Source organism: Ctenocephalides felis, unplaced genomic scaffold (genome assembly GCF_003426905.1).
Source record: "Ctenocephalides felis isolate EL2017-DRISC unplaced genomic scaffold, ASM342690v1 CF-g0.4_SCAFFOLD_01170, whole genome shotgun sequence".
Taxonomy (NCBI): Eukaryota; Metazoa; Arthropoda; class Insecta; order Siphonaptera; family Pulicidae; genus Ctenocephalides; species Ctenocephalides felis.
In genome coordinates, this window is record NW_020537324.1 from 12,315,376 (window position 1) to 12,335,069 (window position 19,694).

The 19,694-nt window shown below is 28.5% G+C and overlaps 3 protein-coding genes across 3 annotated transcripts; 2 read left to right on the forward strand and 1 right to left on the reverse strand.

Annotated features, from left to right (window-relative positions):
- The first annotated feature begins 11,639 nt into the window (after positions 1 to 11,639).
- On the forward strand, positions 11,640 to 14,553 carry LOC113366813 (protein PTCD3 homolog, mitochondrial-like). The gene is made up of 12 exons (XM_026608466.1): positions 11,640 to 11,862; positions 11,928 to 12,035; positions 12,109 to 12,257; positions 12,418 to 12,647; positions 12,726 to 12,822; positions 12,891 to 13,052; positions 13,132 to 13,306; positions 13,372 to 13,591; positions 13,678 to 13,789; positions 13,853 to 14,094; positions 14,164 to 14,344; positions 14,416 to 14,553. The coding sequence occupies exons 1-12, from the start codon at positions 11,748 to 11,750 to the stop codon at positions 14,551 to 14,553; spliced, it is 1,929 nt and encodes a 642-aa protein (XP_026464251.1). The 5' UTR covers positions 11,640 to 11,747.
- A 149-nt stretch (positions 14,554 to 14,702) lies between these two features.
- LOC113366814 (lysozyme-like) lies at positions 14,703 to 18,457 on the reverse strand. The gene is made up of 4 exons (XM_026608467.1): positions 18,441 to 18,457; positions 18,178 to 18,251; positions 14,927 to 15,082; positions 14,703 to 14,860 (listed from the first exon to the last, which is right to left on the reverse strand). The coding sequence occupies exons 1-4, from the start codon at positions 18,455 to 18,457 to the stop codon at positions 14,703 to 14,705; spliced, it is 405 nt and encodes a 134-aa protein (XP_026464252.1).
- A 61-nt stretch (positions 18,458 to 18,518) lies between these two features.
- LOC113368315 (dysbindin protein homolog) lies at positions 18,519 to 19,551 on the forward strand. Its single transcript, XM_026609868.1, has 4 exons — positions 18,519 to 18,753; positions 18,848 to 19,136; positions 19,217 to 19,378; positions 19,443 to 19,551. The coding sequence occupies exons 1-4, from the start codon at positions 18,562 to 18,564 to the stop codon at positions 19,538 to 19,540; spliced, it is 741 nt and encodes a 246-aa protein (XP_026465653.1). The 5' UTR covers positions 18,519 to 18,561; the 3' UTR covers positions 19,541 to 19,551.
- Positions 19,552 to 19,694: the final 143 nt, after the last annotated feature.

A 19,694-nucleotide genomic window follows, 5' to 3' on the forward strand; every position in this document is an offset into this window, starting at 1 on the left:
GAAATTAGGCAGAAGTCCGTATACGGAAATTACCTGTTTAAATAACTTTCATTTGAACGCCCATTGACGAAGCATAAATATAGATTGCGAAGAATCTGATAACAGTATTTAAATAACCTTGATAAAAAAAATAAATATGCATATATGAAGAACATTAAATAAAAATTTCGCATTTAATTCGTTTTTCTATTAATGTTTGAACATGCAAACAATTGCTGATGCGTAAATTTACCGACAAAGTTTTTTATTGTATAATAATTTATTTTTCACCAGTTTTCAAAAGTTAAATATATGTATTACTATCAATTACATTAATATCTTAACACTTCATTATATGTTCGACGTTTGGAAAGAATTCCCATCATTTACAATATGCATCGCATATACACACTATATTCGTATTGCATAACAATTCGACAGGCATCGAAATAAACAAATTACTAAGGTCGATTTGTTATTCATTGATCACATAAAATAACACGTGCCATCCGGATTAACTGGACACGTTTCCGGTAGATTCCAGGAAGCAAAAACTACGGTAATGACCTTAACAATCACATTGCGCATTTTTGTTACCAATACAGAGAAAAAATCAAATTATATAATTTGGTGATGACTGAAATACAAATTGGCATCAGTCATCTATTCTTAATTTTGTTTTTATTGAATAGCTGAATTCATCATTTTAAATCAATATTCAGAAACGCATAATCTTAAATTTTGCTTTTGCTTTGATTCAATACAAAAAGATTAGAAATTACAGATTAAGCATGGGGATTAAGTTCTTATCAGACAAGTGTGTTATGTGGATTATCCAACATATAAAAAATGTGTATTAACGTGTAATTTTGTATTTAAGATAACATATGTTAAAAAATGTAATATGAAATTTTTTTTAATTATCGAGATTTAAGGTAAAGTTCCAACCTATATCCATTTACCATCAAATATAACAATTAATGATCAAAACTAAATAATTTAAAAAATTTCCAATTATAAAAATACGGTAAGCATACTGATGAGCCAGATTCGCATAAAAAAAGTACTCGGGTCGAGTCCCGGTACTGCGTACAAAAATTGAATATAAAAATTACTACTAAAAAAATTGAGTGGTGATAATGAATATAATGACAAGTCCTTATATATTTAGAAAAACCTTATAAAGTACGAATTTGTTTAGAATTGGAATGATGTTTGTATCGACCATTAAAATTATTACTAGAAAAATAGTAAATAGTAGTAGTAGTAGTAGTAAAAAATATTTGTAAAAAATCAGTATGTTACGATATAAAAAATGCGAATAAAATAAAAAAAAAAACTAGTGGTGTATGGCATCACGCATTAAGGCAAATTGCTGGAGCTTCCCATACCGTAACGAAATGTTCGAGGAATATTGAATATTTTCAGATAGATTATTATAAATATTGTAACATTGTCTAATATTTATAAGAATTGCATAAACTGAATTGCAAAGTTTAAAATATTTGTTTAAAGTATATTAGAACTTTAGTCAGAATTAAAATTAAAATTTGAATTATTTTCGAAAAAAAAGAAATCTGAAAAAAAATTTGAAACAATTTTTTTTCTCCAAAATCAATTATTTTGTTTAAACAAGCAGAAAGTTTTCTGAATCATTCAAATCGGACGCTTAGTTCCCTCAAAAACTGCCATTTTTTGCACATTTAGCTCTGTATCTGTAAAATGGCTGGGCCTGCTTTTGCCAAAAACCAATAACCACTTCTCCCAATCATTACTAATTGAATGTTTTTTAGATCATTCAAATCGGATGCTCCGTTCTCTCAAAAACTCGATTTCTATTTTCTGCACTCTTTGCTCCGTATCTCCGTAACGGCTGGACCTGCCTTTGCCAAAAACTAATCAGCACATCTCCTTATCAATAGGAATCAAATGTTTTTTGAACCATTCAAATCGGTTGATCCGTACGCCCGAAAACTGCTGGACCTGCCTTTGCCAAAAACTAATCAGCACATCTCCCTATCAATAGGAATCGAATGTTTTTTGAACCTATCAAATCGGTTGATCCATTTGATCGGTTAACCATTTTTTCTGAGGTATGCCAAAATGTTCAGAAACCTTCAAAACGTCGAGAAATGCAAAAATTTTCAATTTCGATTTTTGGACGATTACAATAAGTTGCTCTACGGGAAGTTAAAAAAGTTATAACTAGCTAGATGCTATAAGTAAGCAAATTTCATAAAATAACTCCTCTATATTTTCCTATATCAAACAAAAAGTCTATTTATAAAACTTAACGAGTCGGTAAGACATGGAATATTACTCCAATAAAATTCATTTGAAGATATAAATAGAGTCAATAATTTGTTTTAATCTATTTAAGGCGACATAGCACGAATGACTAGTTATCCATATTAATATTACAGCAATTATGCCTTATATTAAATAATAATATTGACATTACGTGAACAAATACACCGTGCAGGAGGTCTCCTCTTCAAGGTTAATTTCGCGTCATCGATACTGCAATAAAAAGTTTGATAAGAATTGATTTTTTTGTGAAGGTGAATGTGGTAAATTATCAGATCTTGATTAAAAAATAAAATGTTTTATAAAATAAATAAACTTGTCATTTATTTACACATGGTGCAACATAATCTGAACATTAAATCAGTTTTTTGTTATTTAGTTCAAAGAGCGGCACTCGCATATGTTAGAGATTGACCAATGATAAAAGATAATTGGAAACATTTCTGTTTATTTAATAACCAATATTTTTTAAAATCACTTTAATGTCACAATCGCACTTTTTAGTGATTATTAAATTAAACATTTTCAACTGATAACACAGGTCAACAAAGAAAATTTGCAAACGATTTTAATGCTGTTTTTAAGTATATTTGGGGCGCTGATTTTGAAAATGGCATTGGATATTTTCTATGAGCATTAGTTTTCAAGATATTATATATAAGGAATGAAAGTACAAAATAGTAATACAATTCAGAATTTTATTTTAACGAGATATGCCTACTCGTACATACAAACTTACAAGACCCATTCGGCCTTAGTTGGGACATTAATTGACACTGTGAAAAGTTCTTTTCCGTGATGACCTAGAATGGACCTGGTTTCTGCAACTTCTTTGCAAGTTCCAGACTAGAGCTGATACAAAAAAATGGTTTGCAGATTTGAAATCAGTGCAAAAAATACTATAAACATCAGCTCTAACATTTGATGCACCAAACAAAAAAAATTTTTTTGTAGGCCTGTGTAATAAATCAGATATAAAACTAATTCAAAGTATTTCCGCGTATCAATCATGCTTCTAATGTTATCTCCAATGTTAATTAACTAACGCAGAATTACGTGCAATTAAAAAAAATCATTATCACCGACTTAAGATTATAACTATCATCAATGTACCATTTGCATAATTACAAATTGATTAAATATCTTGTAGGTCACCGAATCGAAGGTCCAATACTCAGAGACGTGTCAAGAACTAAGGAGTATTCTAGTACAAAAATAATAATCAAATATGCAAGATGCGTGCTTGTTCCAACTGCGGAGCAATTAATGATGTGTTATTGAAAACATCTTCTTTATTTTATTATTTATGAGATAATGGTTAGCTTTGGAATAAGTACAATGTAAATTGTAACAAATGAAAAAAGGTCCTATAAATAAACGTAATTTATTTGCATTTAAATTAAGATAATAGTATCAGCTAGAGCTTTGTGGAAGCTTGGCAAAAAGTAAAAAGAAAGAAGAGTCGATTAACCACAGCTAGTAACATAATATAATAGTATAATTCACCATGAATAAAATATCAGCTAGAGCTTTCAGATAGAGTCAACTACTAAAAATATTTGTATTATAAGTCGGTAAAGTTACCTATTCTACATATAAATTGCGGAAATGGTAAACATGGTCATCAGCACTACAGCTAACTGCTAGCTATAGCAATTCACCATGGCATGATTGCATCCTGGTAACGATCATCTTCATTTCAATTTATCCTACGATAACCTTTTTTCGATATTTTATAGATTACTGAATAAAGCGTTCTTATGCAATATTTCGATTTGAATCCACGGTCATCTCGGTTACCGTAATCCTCATTTATGAACTTGTCTTCGAGCTCTTTTCGCTTGCGACTTAACTGAGTTGCCAATAACTTATTATCATGTACGATTACATTATCCCAAGTGCAACGTGCAACGAGCTCGGTTTATAAATAGATATAATACAACATTTTAAAATACAGAGACGGATTGACACTGATGCAAATACATCTTAAGATTCTACAACAAATATCATTCCAAGAAGGGCTAATCTAGTCTATCTTCTCAATACAATTACAACCAATTGGAAATTTTCGTGATTTTTTTCTCAAATTTCATGGTAATCTAGAAATTTCAGTTTCAATCAATATCCTAGCCTAGGTCGTAGCCATACTGGGAACAATTGCTCTATTGGCATGAAAGAGGAGCAAAGATCGATTTCCTTTGTAAAAAAAACTGATTGTAAATACGGTAATGGTGAAAGAATATATAAAGATAATAAATACATACTCGTAGTTATGATAAATATACAGAAGATTTATAGGTAGAATTATTGCATTGTTTATTATTTTTAGATCGATCAGAATTGAGGAGTCCTAATCTATTGTGCTGATTTGGCTAGACTTAACTAGTCGGTTTTACAGATGGCAATCCAAATAGAAGTCCCATCTCTGTGAGAAAAATTATTATTAAAATTTCTGTAATAGGGCAAATATTTGTTGATGCAGAGATATTTTCACTTGGAAACATATTGCTATATATTTAGATGTCACTACTGTTTGATAACAGACTGCTCGAAAAAGGATCGAACCAGAGACCTCTAATTCAAATCCAGCCGTTCTAGCAACTTAGTCATGAGCTTACCCGCCTCATAAAATATGAGCGCAGAAGTTAAAATAATAAGTAAGCAATACACAGAAAAAAAATATTGATAGAATTTTCAAGTAGAATAAGGATAACTATAAAAGGGCCAACTTTTAAACTTGAAACATCTTTTAATACCATCATAGATGGAAGGGGAGTACAGCTATTTAATCTACTCCCAATACATGTTAGAAAATTGAGTGATCGTCAATTTCACAATACCATCGTTAAACTTTTAAAAGCCCAAATTTTCTATGATACTTGTGAATTTGTCAATTTCGATATCAAACAATATTTTGATAATAAAATGCCTACTGATAATATCTGATACTTTTTTCCAACAGTTACAATTATTTTTTCCTTTTTCCATATTTTTTCTAATTTTTATTCCAAATTATTTTAACATTTTTCTATCCTAAGTATTTTATCATTACAATTATTTTCATAGTATATTCTTTTTTTATACTGCCCTTAATTACTATTTTCCAGATATTGGACTCAAATGAAAATTGCGTAACGGATATTTAAAGGATTTTTTTACCATCAGAAGAATCTCAAGATCTACAAGCCTTAAATAAACTATCTAAATATTATGATCATTTTTTCTTCAAGTTATTGCATTACATAATACTAATGTTAGGCTTAATATTGTTTTAGAGTTGTATTTTACTGTAATTAAATCAATTAAGATAATTTATATCCTGTAATTACTAAATTTAATCCTCTATCCGTAGTATAAATAAATGACTATCATGAGAACGTAAAAAACTTTGTGCTTAAGTAAAACCCCAAAAACATAAATACTCTACTAACACAATTTTTGAACTAGTAAGTTTAAAGTAAAATTTACTAACAACACCTTAATAATATAATTTCTCAAAATTTCTTACACTTCAATTTCGTTACAAATCGTAACTACTTCTAGTTTATAAAAAGAATTATAGAGGTTTTTTAAAAACCTAAAACTTGGACATATTTTTTGAGTTAAAAATCTTTAAAATGGAGCTACCTAACTCCAATTTGTGAATGAAATATTTTAAAATAGAACCAAATAATACGGGTGGTACAAACTTCGTAGAATTCCAAGAATCCTTTTTGTGTCCTTGAGATTCCACTATTCTTTAGGCAACAAAACCCCGTGTGGGATACATACCCGAGGAATTTCAAAAAGAATTTTAGGTATGTATTTCTTTCGATATTTGGGAAGGCAATGAAAAAACTAGACTTTGTAAAAGGCAATAATAAATATATTGGTATATTATTAATATATATTGGCACCGCGATTATTACTAGCATCCTATTAAATTAATGAATACATCGTTCACGGTCTACAGTCAAGAATACCTATAATTTCTCGAGTGTTTCACCCAATCGCATCAGAACAATATTGCGCAAGTTTCATTTAATTTAAGATCAATTTATACTTTAGTATCTCATGCGTAACAAACATTTTAGAAATTAACACATGCTTTATATTTCAAAACAACTTTTCCAACAGACAACCGATATGTTGAGTATACGAGTAAATGTATAATAGTAAATGTAAAATACATTTAGTATCAATTCCGTTCTATAGATAAGTAGCTTATTTAAGGCGCGACATATGGAAATTGTACATATTGTGAGCTTATTATCTACATACACCAAGGACGCATAAATGAATAAAGAAATGAACAAATTATAATATAACAGCTACTGCTAGTTTATATAAAAATATTATACGCTTAGTTGATTGTTTAAAGAATTTTAACAGATACAAATATTCATTTGTATTACCAAATTAAATTTTTTAATTACCAAATGTTGATATTTTGGTATCATATTTTGAGATTACAGCAATTCACCGATGTTAAATTCACATGTGACATTTCATGTTGTAAAATATTTTTCCAGGTAAGATTGTCCATTGACAGCAGTTTTTGGTTTCTGCACAATTAAGAAAAAAGCAGTATTGTTTTATAACACAAAAGTCAGTAAAATATTCAACAAATGCTAATTCTCTCAATTATGTTTCATTCACCACAAATTATTAGTCAAGTGCAATGGATTAAAAGGCGATCTGTCTCTGGCTGAGAAACATCTGTTTTAAAAAACATCAATCGGCCTTGAAGATGCATTGACCCCGAACTCGAATGACAGAAGCGCGATGCGTATTCTCTGAGGAGCGCGGATATCATACTCATGAGTCTTGCATCCTTTAATTTCTTTTTAATGAAGAAGAAAATAGAATGAATGGACTTACGATATTGGTTATTTATCATTATATCATATTATATAAGAAGATTCATTAAAAATATAAATAAATGAAAATAATATAAAAAATATTAATAAAAAAGCTCTAGCTCTGCAGTAGAGAACCCTGCAGAGCTAAAGCTTGGACCAATAAAGGGGCGTCAATTAATCACGTGAGGTTTATAGGGGGAGGGGGGTTTGACAAAAAATCACAAAATATCACGTGCGGGAGAGAGCGGATAGTAAGATATCACGTGTATTTATTTTTTAAATGATTTTTTAAAAAAAATTCAAGCATTTTCAAAAAAAATCTAAAAAATTAGATTTTTCACGTAACTAAAAATACACGTGATGTTTGATGGGGAGAGGGGGTTAATTTTGAATAGCACCATGTATCACCATGGGGGAGGGGGGTCCAAATATCCTTAAAAACTCGCTTAAAAAATACACGTGATGTTTCATGGGGGAGGGGGTTAATTTTGAATAGCACCATGTATCACCATGGGGGAGGGGGGTCCAAATATCCTTAAAAACTCGCTCATGTGTTTAATGGACGCCCCCTAACAAAAAATTGTATTTTTTAAACAACTTTATTCTGCGGTATGTTTATACAAAAACAATGAGCAGAAGTCGCTAACAAATAATAGAATATTTATATTATAACATAGCATATTGAAATGTGGGAACCGCCTTCAAATGTTATTATTGAACTGACAAATGTACTTACAGAAGTAATAATTTTGCACCAGTAAAATTGTTGTTTATATTTTTGGTAATAAATATTACACAGAATGGTATATAAATTTTTGTTTTTTTTATTAACAATAGTCAGAATATTATTAACAATAGTCTTATAAGATTGTCTTGAGGATTTCTTAATGACCAGCCTTTTCGATTTCAACCAAACAATTGTTTGGGATATCTCTATTTAATGGATATATTATTAGAATAACTCTAATAAAGACTGAATATTGGTAACTTTTTATTGAATGCAGCAATGTCGGAAAAGAGCTATTTTCACTTGGAAATATATTACAATCTATATTTTCAAGTAGAAACCGATGTCACTACTGCTAGACATCAGACTGTCAGAACCTCTGACATCGAATATGATTCCATGGACAAGGCTTTATCTAAGCACGGAAAAGCTCCGAAGATGAAATATTGAAAACACGTAACCCTCCCCCCCCACCAAACGAGCAATTTTACAAAAGTATAATTTTTATTTATATTTTTTGTAATTAATAGTACACTACAATACTGTAGTACTTCAACAATAATGTAGAAAATTTATAAGATCAGAGCCAACATCACAATCGGCATTCCAGGTACATAAAATCCAAAAATATTAGGAGGAAGTAGAAAAAAACAGGAGATTATCTAACCCATTTATTATACGACCGCCTATGAAGCTCATATAGTAAAAATGATTACTCTCAAAGAATGTGTATAAAAATTTACCTGAAACTAATTACTATAAAATCAATAAACAAATTAAATACAATAAAAATTGTTGTACCTGAAGATGCTAAATTGCTATGAAATTTTTACTTCCTGAAGTCCAGTAAGATAAAATAACAAATGATAAATTGAGTAAAGAAATGCACTTACAGAAGTCATAAATAATGGAAAATATTGTAACAACACTTTCAACACAGATATCAATCAGAAAGTCCAATACGTCGTGGAATGATATTTGTTGAAATTTCGTTACTGCAGAAATATTCAAGTAAAGTTTGATACACATATGTTAAAGATAAATACCTAGAGATTTTTTCCATAAAGAAAACTTCGATGAGAAATCATGAACGAATATAAACTGCATATCAAACTTTCCACATTGCAATCTTTATATAAATCAGTATTGTTTTAATGCAAGGCGTGTGAGTGAAAAATTCGCACATTCGATTTGACCGATTTAACATCTTGTGAGATTTCAATAAAAATTTATTGTGCTTGTAGAAAGTGACTTCTGAAAACATCAATTAACAATTTATAATTAACTATTCAATTATTGAATTAAATTGTATGTATATAAAAATGATTGAATAAATATTATAACTGAAAGCTTCATTCTAATTTTGAATAATAAATAAGTACATTATAATAAAAAGTTGAGCAACACCTTGCAATCTATACTTGTAAGGATTCATTGATAAGTGAATCTGGGCAGGGCAATTTAGGAAATAGAGGAAACCGGAATTCCGGTAAACATTTTAGTAAAAACAAAAAAGATTTATATCAACGCAATATTTTTGAATATCATGGTTACAAAATATGTAACAGTTCATAAGAAGTTAAATGGCACCTTGCAACTTTTCTTATGAAATTTTTGAGGGGTGAACCTGGGCATGGCTATTGAGAAAATGAATAACACAGGAATTCGAGGGCAATGAAATGTTTATGTTATTTCAACATTGATGCTTTTTTCAAATATAATATAATAATATTTCAAAGAAAGAGTTTTTAAAACTGCAAGTTTCACTTATATACATGAATTTAATTCAACAATAGTAATTCCCAGAATAAGATACAAATAAAATAATCGAATTCACATTATTGCTTTCGGAGAATATTGTTGAAGGTAACCCAGTGATAGACATTTTATAGCTATTTCTTAATATAAGAGATTGCGATTTAATACCCGGAATTTATAAAGCAAATATATATTCAAACACATATTTATGTACGCCAACTTCCTTACACAATTAATATTGATACAAATATTTAAAAATTAGCATTATTGTTTCCATCAATTAGATACAAATATATGTGTTTAATAATTGTGTGTATAAATGATCAAAATAACTCGAATTAATCAAATTATTGAAAAAGCAGAACATACGAGCCAACCAGATTTTTGTATTTAATATTTACTTAGACGTTCCTAGTAAATAAGAAAGCGATAAAAATATTTGCAGGTAATATGAATGTACCTAGTAAAGTACAAATAGGACTTTTTTTATAACCTACCTAGTAAAGTACAAATAGGACTAATATAAGTTTCCTATGAAGGCCAATAAATAAATATTTTTGAACTGTCAATTTGTGTATTCAGACATCTGTCAACTTGCGCAATTAGCACAATTTTGATTAGTTCTAATAATATTATTCGAAATCGATTTAACACATCAGAATAATATATAACAGCCACAAGTGAAAGTAAAATTATTTACTTACGGTTCGGCTTCTATGGATTTGAGCTTCGCAACGTAGTTGGACGGAATGTAGCCTTCTTGTCTGGTCCTCTTGCTTCTTGCTAACCACCAGTCTCCTTGAGTATCATTTAAAATTTCTAAATGTTCTCCTTTACGAAAACTCAAATCTTCATCTGTCCTAGCATCATAGTCGTATAGAGCTACGAATATTTTGGCATTCGGAACATCATTTTCAGGGAGAATTTGAATGGGTCTAATAGGATCGGGGGGCGGCGTAGGCACTGGAGTGTTTTGTGAGGGTTGCACATCGTCTATAGGGGCACGATTGTCAATAGTAGGCTTTTCTTTAGTTGCCGGAGTACTAAAACATTTCCCATACTGACACAATGAATATATCACACCCAAATGTTTATACACTTATGGTTGTATTACACTATTTTTCACAGTTCGATTCATGCATTATTCTATTTATTTCGCGTTACTATCTATCAGTGGAAATAAACACTGTAAACATACAAACCAAACGTCAAAATATAATCAATACATGATATAAGGGAAATCGGAAGCCATGTCAAGATACTATCTTTCACAGTAAGCCTTAATGGCGGCGCTGCATGAACACCAATATTATCATTCTTTTGATTGTATTATTATTCGGTTGGTATTTTCTATTAATGAAGGCGTCTCTAGAAAAAATGTAGGCGTACCAAACCTAGACAATATAAAATTGAATATTATAATTTAATATATTATAATTATAATATATTATTGATCTCAACATTAAAAATGGCCATAATTACGCATTTAGTTAAAAGTAAAATTAAATGATTTTTATAATAAAATAATTATTATTTATTATTACACTACCCTCACATACTTTATGCTAAATTTTCGGAACATACACAAGTATTAAAATACATATATATATAAATGTGAACTCGATTTATTAATATGATGATGAATTCAAGACAATTCAGAAACTAACTAATTTTAAATGCGATTTTAATGCTATTACTTGCTAGATTGTAAAATAATGTATCACATTAAATATTGAATAATATTTGTAAGATTTCATACTAAAAGCTATATTTATTAAAAAGAAACAAATATCAAGAAATAATGATAAGGATAATTTGTATATTTATTTAGCTAATTTGCTTACTCTTGATATCAGCTCTCCTTCTATATAAACGCTTGTTTGAGGTTATGACAATTATGTGAATTATGCAAATGTTAAATGCCAAAACTTTAAATTGTTTAATTGTTTATATTAGATGTGATTACTTTTACAATTTAAATAACACAAACAATAAATAATTGTTATTGCTTTCACCTATTTAAATAATACAAATATTCTGGTTAAATATTTAAGCTAATATAACCTTCAAATAATTTGAAAAGAACTTGCATACAATTACATTTGGCATTTAAATTAAAAAAAAATTAACTAATCATGTTTAACATGAATAAGGTAACACACATCAACTTCCCAAGATTTTTAAATACTATTAACTTATACTCCACCGAAAATGCAGGAAGAATTGTCATACCTAATAGAATACATCGTGGTATGTAGATATTTAATATCTCGTATATTAACAGTTTCACAATTCGTTTTTTAAATATTTTCTAGGACCTACTGATATCTTAAAAGCACTTTCCAGTACTGTGAAACGAGATCCGACAGCAGCACATTTTAAATATCATGATGATCCATTCCTAATCCCATCATCTAATACAGGTATTCATATTTTTATATTGATGGAATTCTCTGTTAATGAGCATCCAATAAATGAATCACTTTAATATAACAGGGAAAAGAATTTTTGCTATGGCTCAAGAAGCTGGAAGAAAAGCTGCAATGTTTATTCGACAAGAGCAAGCTAAATTATTTCAGCACAATATTGCAGATCCTCCTATAGAAGCTTACAAACCACGACCAGTATATGATGAAAAGTCTGAGGTAAATGTATTTATATAAATACAATTTTATTTGAGCTACAATAATTGAGAACCATAAATTAACTTGCAATCAATTTTGTGCTTGTGTTTTAAATTACCAAATCATCAAAAATTTCAAACATGTGAGACATTCAAATCTGATCTTGAATATTTATTAATAGGTGAATGAAGAAATTTTGCTAAATCTAATTCACAATGCTAGACTTTCTGATGCAGTAATTGTATACAACATATTAAAAGAAAAATCAAAGCTATCTGAGAAATGTATTCAATCTATGCTTGAACTTTTATGTTACTATAATGAGGAAGAACCCGTTTCAGAAGAACTTATTGAAGAAAGATGGTTCCAGCAAAGTGCCCAAACTCGTGACAGACAAAGAAATACTTGGAAGTATGATATAAATAATGAATGTAATTTTAATTGAGGTATAGGTTTAAGATATTTTGAAAACCTATTGTTCAATTTCAGAGATCATAGTTTAGCTGACCAAATATTTAATTCACTTGAAACTAAAACTCCTGCTGCTTATTGTGCTATTATCCGAGGGATGGCAAAATTCTTTCAAGTAAACACAATATACTAGATTTGATAATAATTTTTCTATAGAAAATTTAAACTTTATTAATCCGATAGGTGGACCGTGCTTGGGCAATGTATCAAGAAACACTAGAGAAAAGAATACCAATTGATACAGACACCTATAATAGTCTAATTCGTGTTGCAAACTTTCTCAAAGAGAGTGCCGATTTAAGATGGAATCTTATTAGTGAATTATTGACTAATATGAAGAATCAGGTTAATTTTTCATCAATGATATACCTTTTTGTATTTTGTTCTTATGTGTAAATAAGAATAATTTTGTTCTTATCCTCAGGGCTTGAGACCAAATGTTTTAACAGTAAACTCTGTTTTGGAGGCCATAAGTTTACTAGGAGTCCCTAGGCTATCACAGGATTATTGTTTGAAAGCTTTGGCTGAGTTCAAATCTTTAAATTTAGAACCTTCACTTGCTGGATGGTACCATGTATTGAATACATTCTGCAAGGAACGTAAGTAATTATTATGATATAATAATAATATTTAGAATTGCATTCAAAGCGGATTTTCTTAACAGGAGGACCTATTAGTTCTATACTTGTTGATATTATGAATCACATATCCGGAAAAGAATTTGCTATAGTAGATCCTAAAGACACATTTTTCTTTGTGACTGCAATGGACATATGCCACAACCATTTGAATGATGTAGAGTTAGCTAGACGAGTAGATGATCTTCTGCACACTGGAGAAAACTACAATTTAATTGGTGATTCATATAAAGAATCAATTTATTAGTGAGTTTAACATAGCAGACAAGCTATTCTCTTCTTCATCTGCCCTTTTCTGTGATATCTATTAATATGAATTATTTTTTTTGCAGTCGACATTACTTCATGTTAATTTGCTCTACAGAGCCTTTAGAAGTTTTTATGGAGTTTTATGATAAATTAGTACCAAATATTTATACCCCAGAACCATCTGTAATGTTTGAGGTGAGCTATTTAATATCAACATCTAAACTTTGTCATTATTTAATTTATGATTGTGTTTTATAGATTCTCAAAGCAATTGATTTAAATGGTTCTGTGGAACTTTTGCCTAGAATTTGGTCACATATGGTTATGTTTGACCATATAAATCGAGCAAATATTGTAACTTTACTTTTGAACATTATGGTAAAATATCCCGCTGAAAGTTTAACTGATGATAACACCCTTTCTGAGAAATTTTCTGAAATTGCCTGGGCAGTCTGGGAGAAAGTTGAGGGTCAAGATGAATCTCGCACAAAACAGATAACGTAATAAGCTGCATTAACCAGCAAATTTCTAGAATAACTGAAATTGTTTCTTATTTTTCTTTGTTGTAGCTGGACTGGAGATTTGTTAGGAAATATTTTACTACTTGTTTTGAGAAATAAGGAATTTGATAAAGCCACAACAGTTTTAGAAAAGTTAAATTCAGGTGTAGGCACTGGAATTCCATCTATAGAACCTCTTCAAATTTATTTGGATCTGTGTATAACTAATAAAACACCCAGCCGAGCAATTGTATGCATTAGAACTCAATTTCATTGAAACTTCAAAATTTATCAAACACTTATAATTTCAATTTATTACAGATGTGTATTCAATATTGTGCAGATAATGCATTTAGTGAAACCGTTTCTATGGCTAAATATCTAAAGGAACAAATGACTTTAGATGAGACTCAACTGGAACGACTGGAAAATATAGTAGGATATGAAGCATTAAAATAGAAATTTATGAAAAATATTAAAATTATACTAGTCTTTTATAAATACAATTATAAAAACAATTATTTCGGTTTATTATTACTTAATGATAATATATTATTAATTCTCAAATTTGGGTTTTAGAAAGAACAATATAACTATACATATAATTCTCACTTTTTTAGAATCTCAGTTTCCCCGAAGCACTTGCTTAGATCAATAGATTTGCCTTCACATCTGACTTTCCATCCCGCCCATTGACGAAAACCACGACTGTTATAAATTTTCAGAGCACAAGCTGCAGCAATACTTATATCTTCATCAGTCAAACCTTCAAATAGATTTATTTCAATATAATTTAATTAGTTATAATTATTTTATGCAATATAATAATTACTTTCGCAAGTGATGTTACATCCTCCGCCTGGGTTTCCTTTCCGGCACCAATATTCTTCATTTATTTGAAATAAACCATGATAAAATTTCCCACGTCCATTCAGAATACCTAAAGCGGAAGTATTACCGGCGCTTTCTGATTCAACCAGACAGACCCCTAAAGTTTGATTTCAATTTATTGAAAAACTAACAGTTCACATTAAAAATAATAATATTAATCTATAGAAATTCAGATTTAGCTACTGTTTATTGAAAACTAATTTATTAAAAACTAATCGATGCGATTTCTAATTGATATTATACACGTTAATGACCTAACCGCGCAGCCTATTACTGCAAATTTTAATCAACTTTTATAATTAAATTACTTTTTGTAGCTTTATATTATTTTATTAGGATTTTCGTTAATACCATGAACTTTATCGTTATGTTCAAATATTGACAAAAAAAAATCTGCTAATCTGGTAAATTAGCAGTGCTAATTATAAAGAAACGGCTCGGTTGATCGTTGGACGAAGCTAGTCAACACGTGTCCAATTCGAGTTTCATTAAATGGCTTTTACATTAAATATTATATAATATTTAATATGAAATATAATTTCATGTAAAATCGGTTAAACGATTCAGAATGTGAAAACATATAGCATTAGAAAACATTAACATTGGGATTTTCTGGTGATCGACAGATATTCACAATTAATTATTTATTATGTTTCGACACTAAATACGTGTCATCAATCAGCAGTAAAAAATATTCAATAAATACAAAACAACTATAAGAACTAATTATTGAAACATTTCAATTTGTTTTAAGTATACATATAATCATACAAGAACAACAAACATGTTGAAGCATTTTTATTGTAGTTTTAATTAAACACAAAAAAAAAAAAATTAACTATTAAAATATGTTCAATGGAATTATATTGTTAAGTGAAATTACGATGATCAAGTATAACTAATGATATATATCCAAATATTGGGAAATTATAATTTTATTAAACATATTTTAATCATTTCTCTATTTTTTGTTTTGGTTTATATATCCATATTTATCTACCAATTAATTATTTACAATTTGATAACGATTCATTTGGAAATCCTTGATTCAAAAGTTCATGTGCAATTTCACAACGACTAAACACTTTTCCAGTAGTTTCAAATATTGAAAACGTTAATAATATTACTAAGATTAATAAATAAAAAATAATTCTTTTGAAATATTTAAACATATTGTAATTTCAAGGAAAATAATTGACAAAAAACTGCATAAACAATTTAATAATAAAAATAATACTGACTGATCAAATACTGAATTGAAACTGTTCATATTATTACCGGTCGTCATTGAATATGACTTTTGACTTTTTAATTAATCTTATGAGCTCACGGATCGCAAACGAGATTTTGATGTAACACTTTGATTATTGTAATATTTTTTACCAAGGTAAAAGGTAGAAATATTGAATAATTGTTATAACAATATTTATTATTGTTATAACAATAATTAAAATATTATTTAAATTGTTATATAAAATACTGATTCAATATTAAAATTAAAATTACAGATAGTAAAATTAAGTAACTTTCAAATATAAAATGAGTTTAATTGTAATTAACTGTAAAGTTTTCAATATTATTTACACTCATGTTATGTGAACATGAAAAGCCCATTCCATCTTCAGTAAAAATTATGTACTTGCGACTTAAGTACGTATAAACAAGCAAGAAACCGTTTATCTAAAACTAGGATAAATAAATATTATAAGTTATTAAAACGTCGTCATGAAATTGGATAAAAACATTACCAGATTCCATAGTGATTAGAAATTGATCAAATTATTTTAATGAAGTTAGGGATATTGTTTTAGAACTGCTAGTTGGCACTCGGTGTATCTTAGTATCTTGTATATTTACCAAAATTGTATGAATATTACATTCTTAATTGCATATTTTATATTAATCAATATAACGACAATATTATTCTTCTGTTACATGCACCAAGTTCTTGAACTAAAATCAATTCTGGCTGGGCGCAATATAAATGAAACTGATGAATTTTATATCTCAAAATATTTAAAGTAAAAGTCTCTGGCACACTATATAAGTCAAAGAATGTATTATATAAGTCTGAAGATCTAAAGAATAAAAAGGAAATTTTATGTCTGACAATGAGTCTAGTAAGATTAGTCCAGCTGACGCAATTAAAATTCAAAATAATTGAGGTGTAAGTCTTAAGATCAGTCTATCAATATCAGATTAGCCGATTCAATCAAAAACTAAAAATAAGTAAAGATTTATTCTGAGGATCAAGTCTAGCAACATCAGTCGAGCTGATGCAATTCAAAACTCAAAATCATTAAAATATATTTCAATTTCAATCAAGCTGAATTTACATCTCAACAATAACAAAGGTTTGAGTGGTTAATGAATTAATAAATAATACTAAGACCATATTCATTTGACAAACATTTTTTAAAACTGAAGCAATTTAATTAAGTCGAAACGGCAAAGAACTAAGAAACTTTAGATGCATGCTTCAAATAGACATACTAATTCAAATTACGATAAATATGTGCATATGTACATAATGTATAAAAACCAGTAGGAGATTGCATAAGAGAAGAAACTGGAACATTTAAACTCAAATTCTTTACTAAAAATCCTCTCTAGAACCACACAAAGCAGCACAATGTCTTATAATATAATTTATGATGTCTTGTATTATAATTTGTGATAAATATCGGAAATATTATTCAACGAGATATAATTGATATAGACAAGAAATACAACATGATTTAATAAATTTACAAATTGTATTTGCTTAAATAAATAAAAAAATTAAACCAATATTCTTCTCCCATAATGAATTGTTATCACAACTGCTATGACAAAATTGCAAAAGTGATATTCGAAAACTTTCATACAAATGTCTGCTAAAAAAGTTTGTTTTTTAGTCCCTTAATCGAATACATGTGACAAAGAATAAATTTCAGTTTATTTGTTACTAGAATTGCAAAAAAAACGAATTGATAAAGTTAAGCATCATGTCAAATATAGACCAAATGTAGTGAATGCATGTGCCTATAAGGCCCTTCTCTGTAAATACCAAAATGTTATACTTTAATGTTAAATATTATATATGTCTTAAAATACTATCAGTTATCATTTGGTATACAATAAATACCTGTACATAATTCCAGAAAAGTATTCTTTGACAAGTTGTGTATAAAAATTGCATTCAAGACTTACATTGCAAAAAATCCTTCAAAGTAGCACCTAGAAGCCCCAAAGCAGGCCACTCGTGAATCACTACATCAAAAACACTAGTTTAATCATTTTATACATTTAATTTACATTTTGTAAATGTTCAAGTGGAATCTTTATCTTCATTTGTGAACCACTCCATTAAAAATACTAATTTAAATCAACACAATCACTTAAAATCTAATCTTTAACTGTCAAACTTTTGACAGTTTTAACTGTCAAACTTTTGACAGTTTTAACTATCAAACTTTTGACAGTTCGACATTTCTCTAATTATTTTTATGGTTTTTCTTTTGATTTATTTTCAATGTTTTAGTAACATATTTTCATCTTTTTCATTATATTTTTTGTCATGTTGAGTTTTTAAATATGTTTAATAATATAAGAAATAAATTAAAAACCGTTGTACAAGATAGTATAAGCAGTATTTCCTTAACATCAACAGCTGACCAAAGTATAAATCAATCAAGTGATAAATTTGACGACGTTAACTATTTTGCTGGATGTAAATTATTGGAAAAATATCAAAATGATTGGGAATCAATGCACAATTTAACTGAAGTAATATATCTTTATTATCATTATTTATTATTTTCTATATCGACTAAGCCTGCTTCACACTTAGTTCAAAATTAATCTATACCAATTCATTTAGGAGAATGCAAAGACTGCTGAAATGCTAGCTAATTTGATAGACAAAATTTATAAAGACACAGAATCACACAAAAGAAAAATGATGGATTTAAACATAGCATTGGCTAATATTCCTTATTTAGTATCCACAATTGACTCTTGCTCTAAATCTATAGAAGAAATCGGTTTGCAGTTTAGAAATATTGAAAAAGATTTATTTCAATTAGAAAATTTAATTGAGGTTTTAGAAATAGAAGACCGTAAATTAAAATATGCTGACCAAATACAGTCATACAAACAAAAAAAACTGGGTATTGACTCTGAATTTATTATACACTTTTATTTATTTTAATATGAATTCATAATCACATTTAACTATCATATATTTCAGAAAACTTAGAAAGATATCGTAGTACTTTAGCTGTACAGCACACTCAAAATATAAAGAAGGTGGAAATAATTCATGAAAAAGAGTTGAAAGAACGTCAGGAAGCGTTTCAAGAAGCTTTTCAAAATGATCTTATGCAATATCAAACTCAAGGCCATATTGAACGTATGTATTTAATTACTTATTAAATGATAATGTTTTAAATATATTTAATATATGTATACTGCAGGGGTTCGCATACCTTCCAGTCAGCAAACAGTGTGTTTAGAAGATATAGTTTTAGATCAAGATGACAATGATTTATTAGACCAATTTTTAAATCAGTAAACAAAATGGGTAATAAGTATTTGAATATTAACATATATTGATTAGAAAAAATATTATATATTGGGTTTGAAAATTATATATTTATTATCAAATTAGTATAATTGCAAATGGTTGTGATTTTATACCTATAAAATATTTTAATACTAACCGTTGT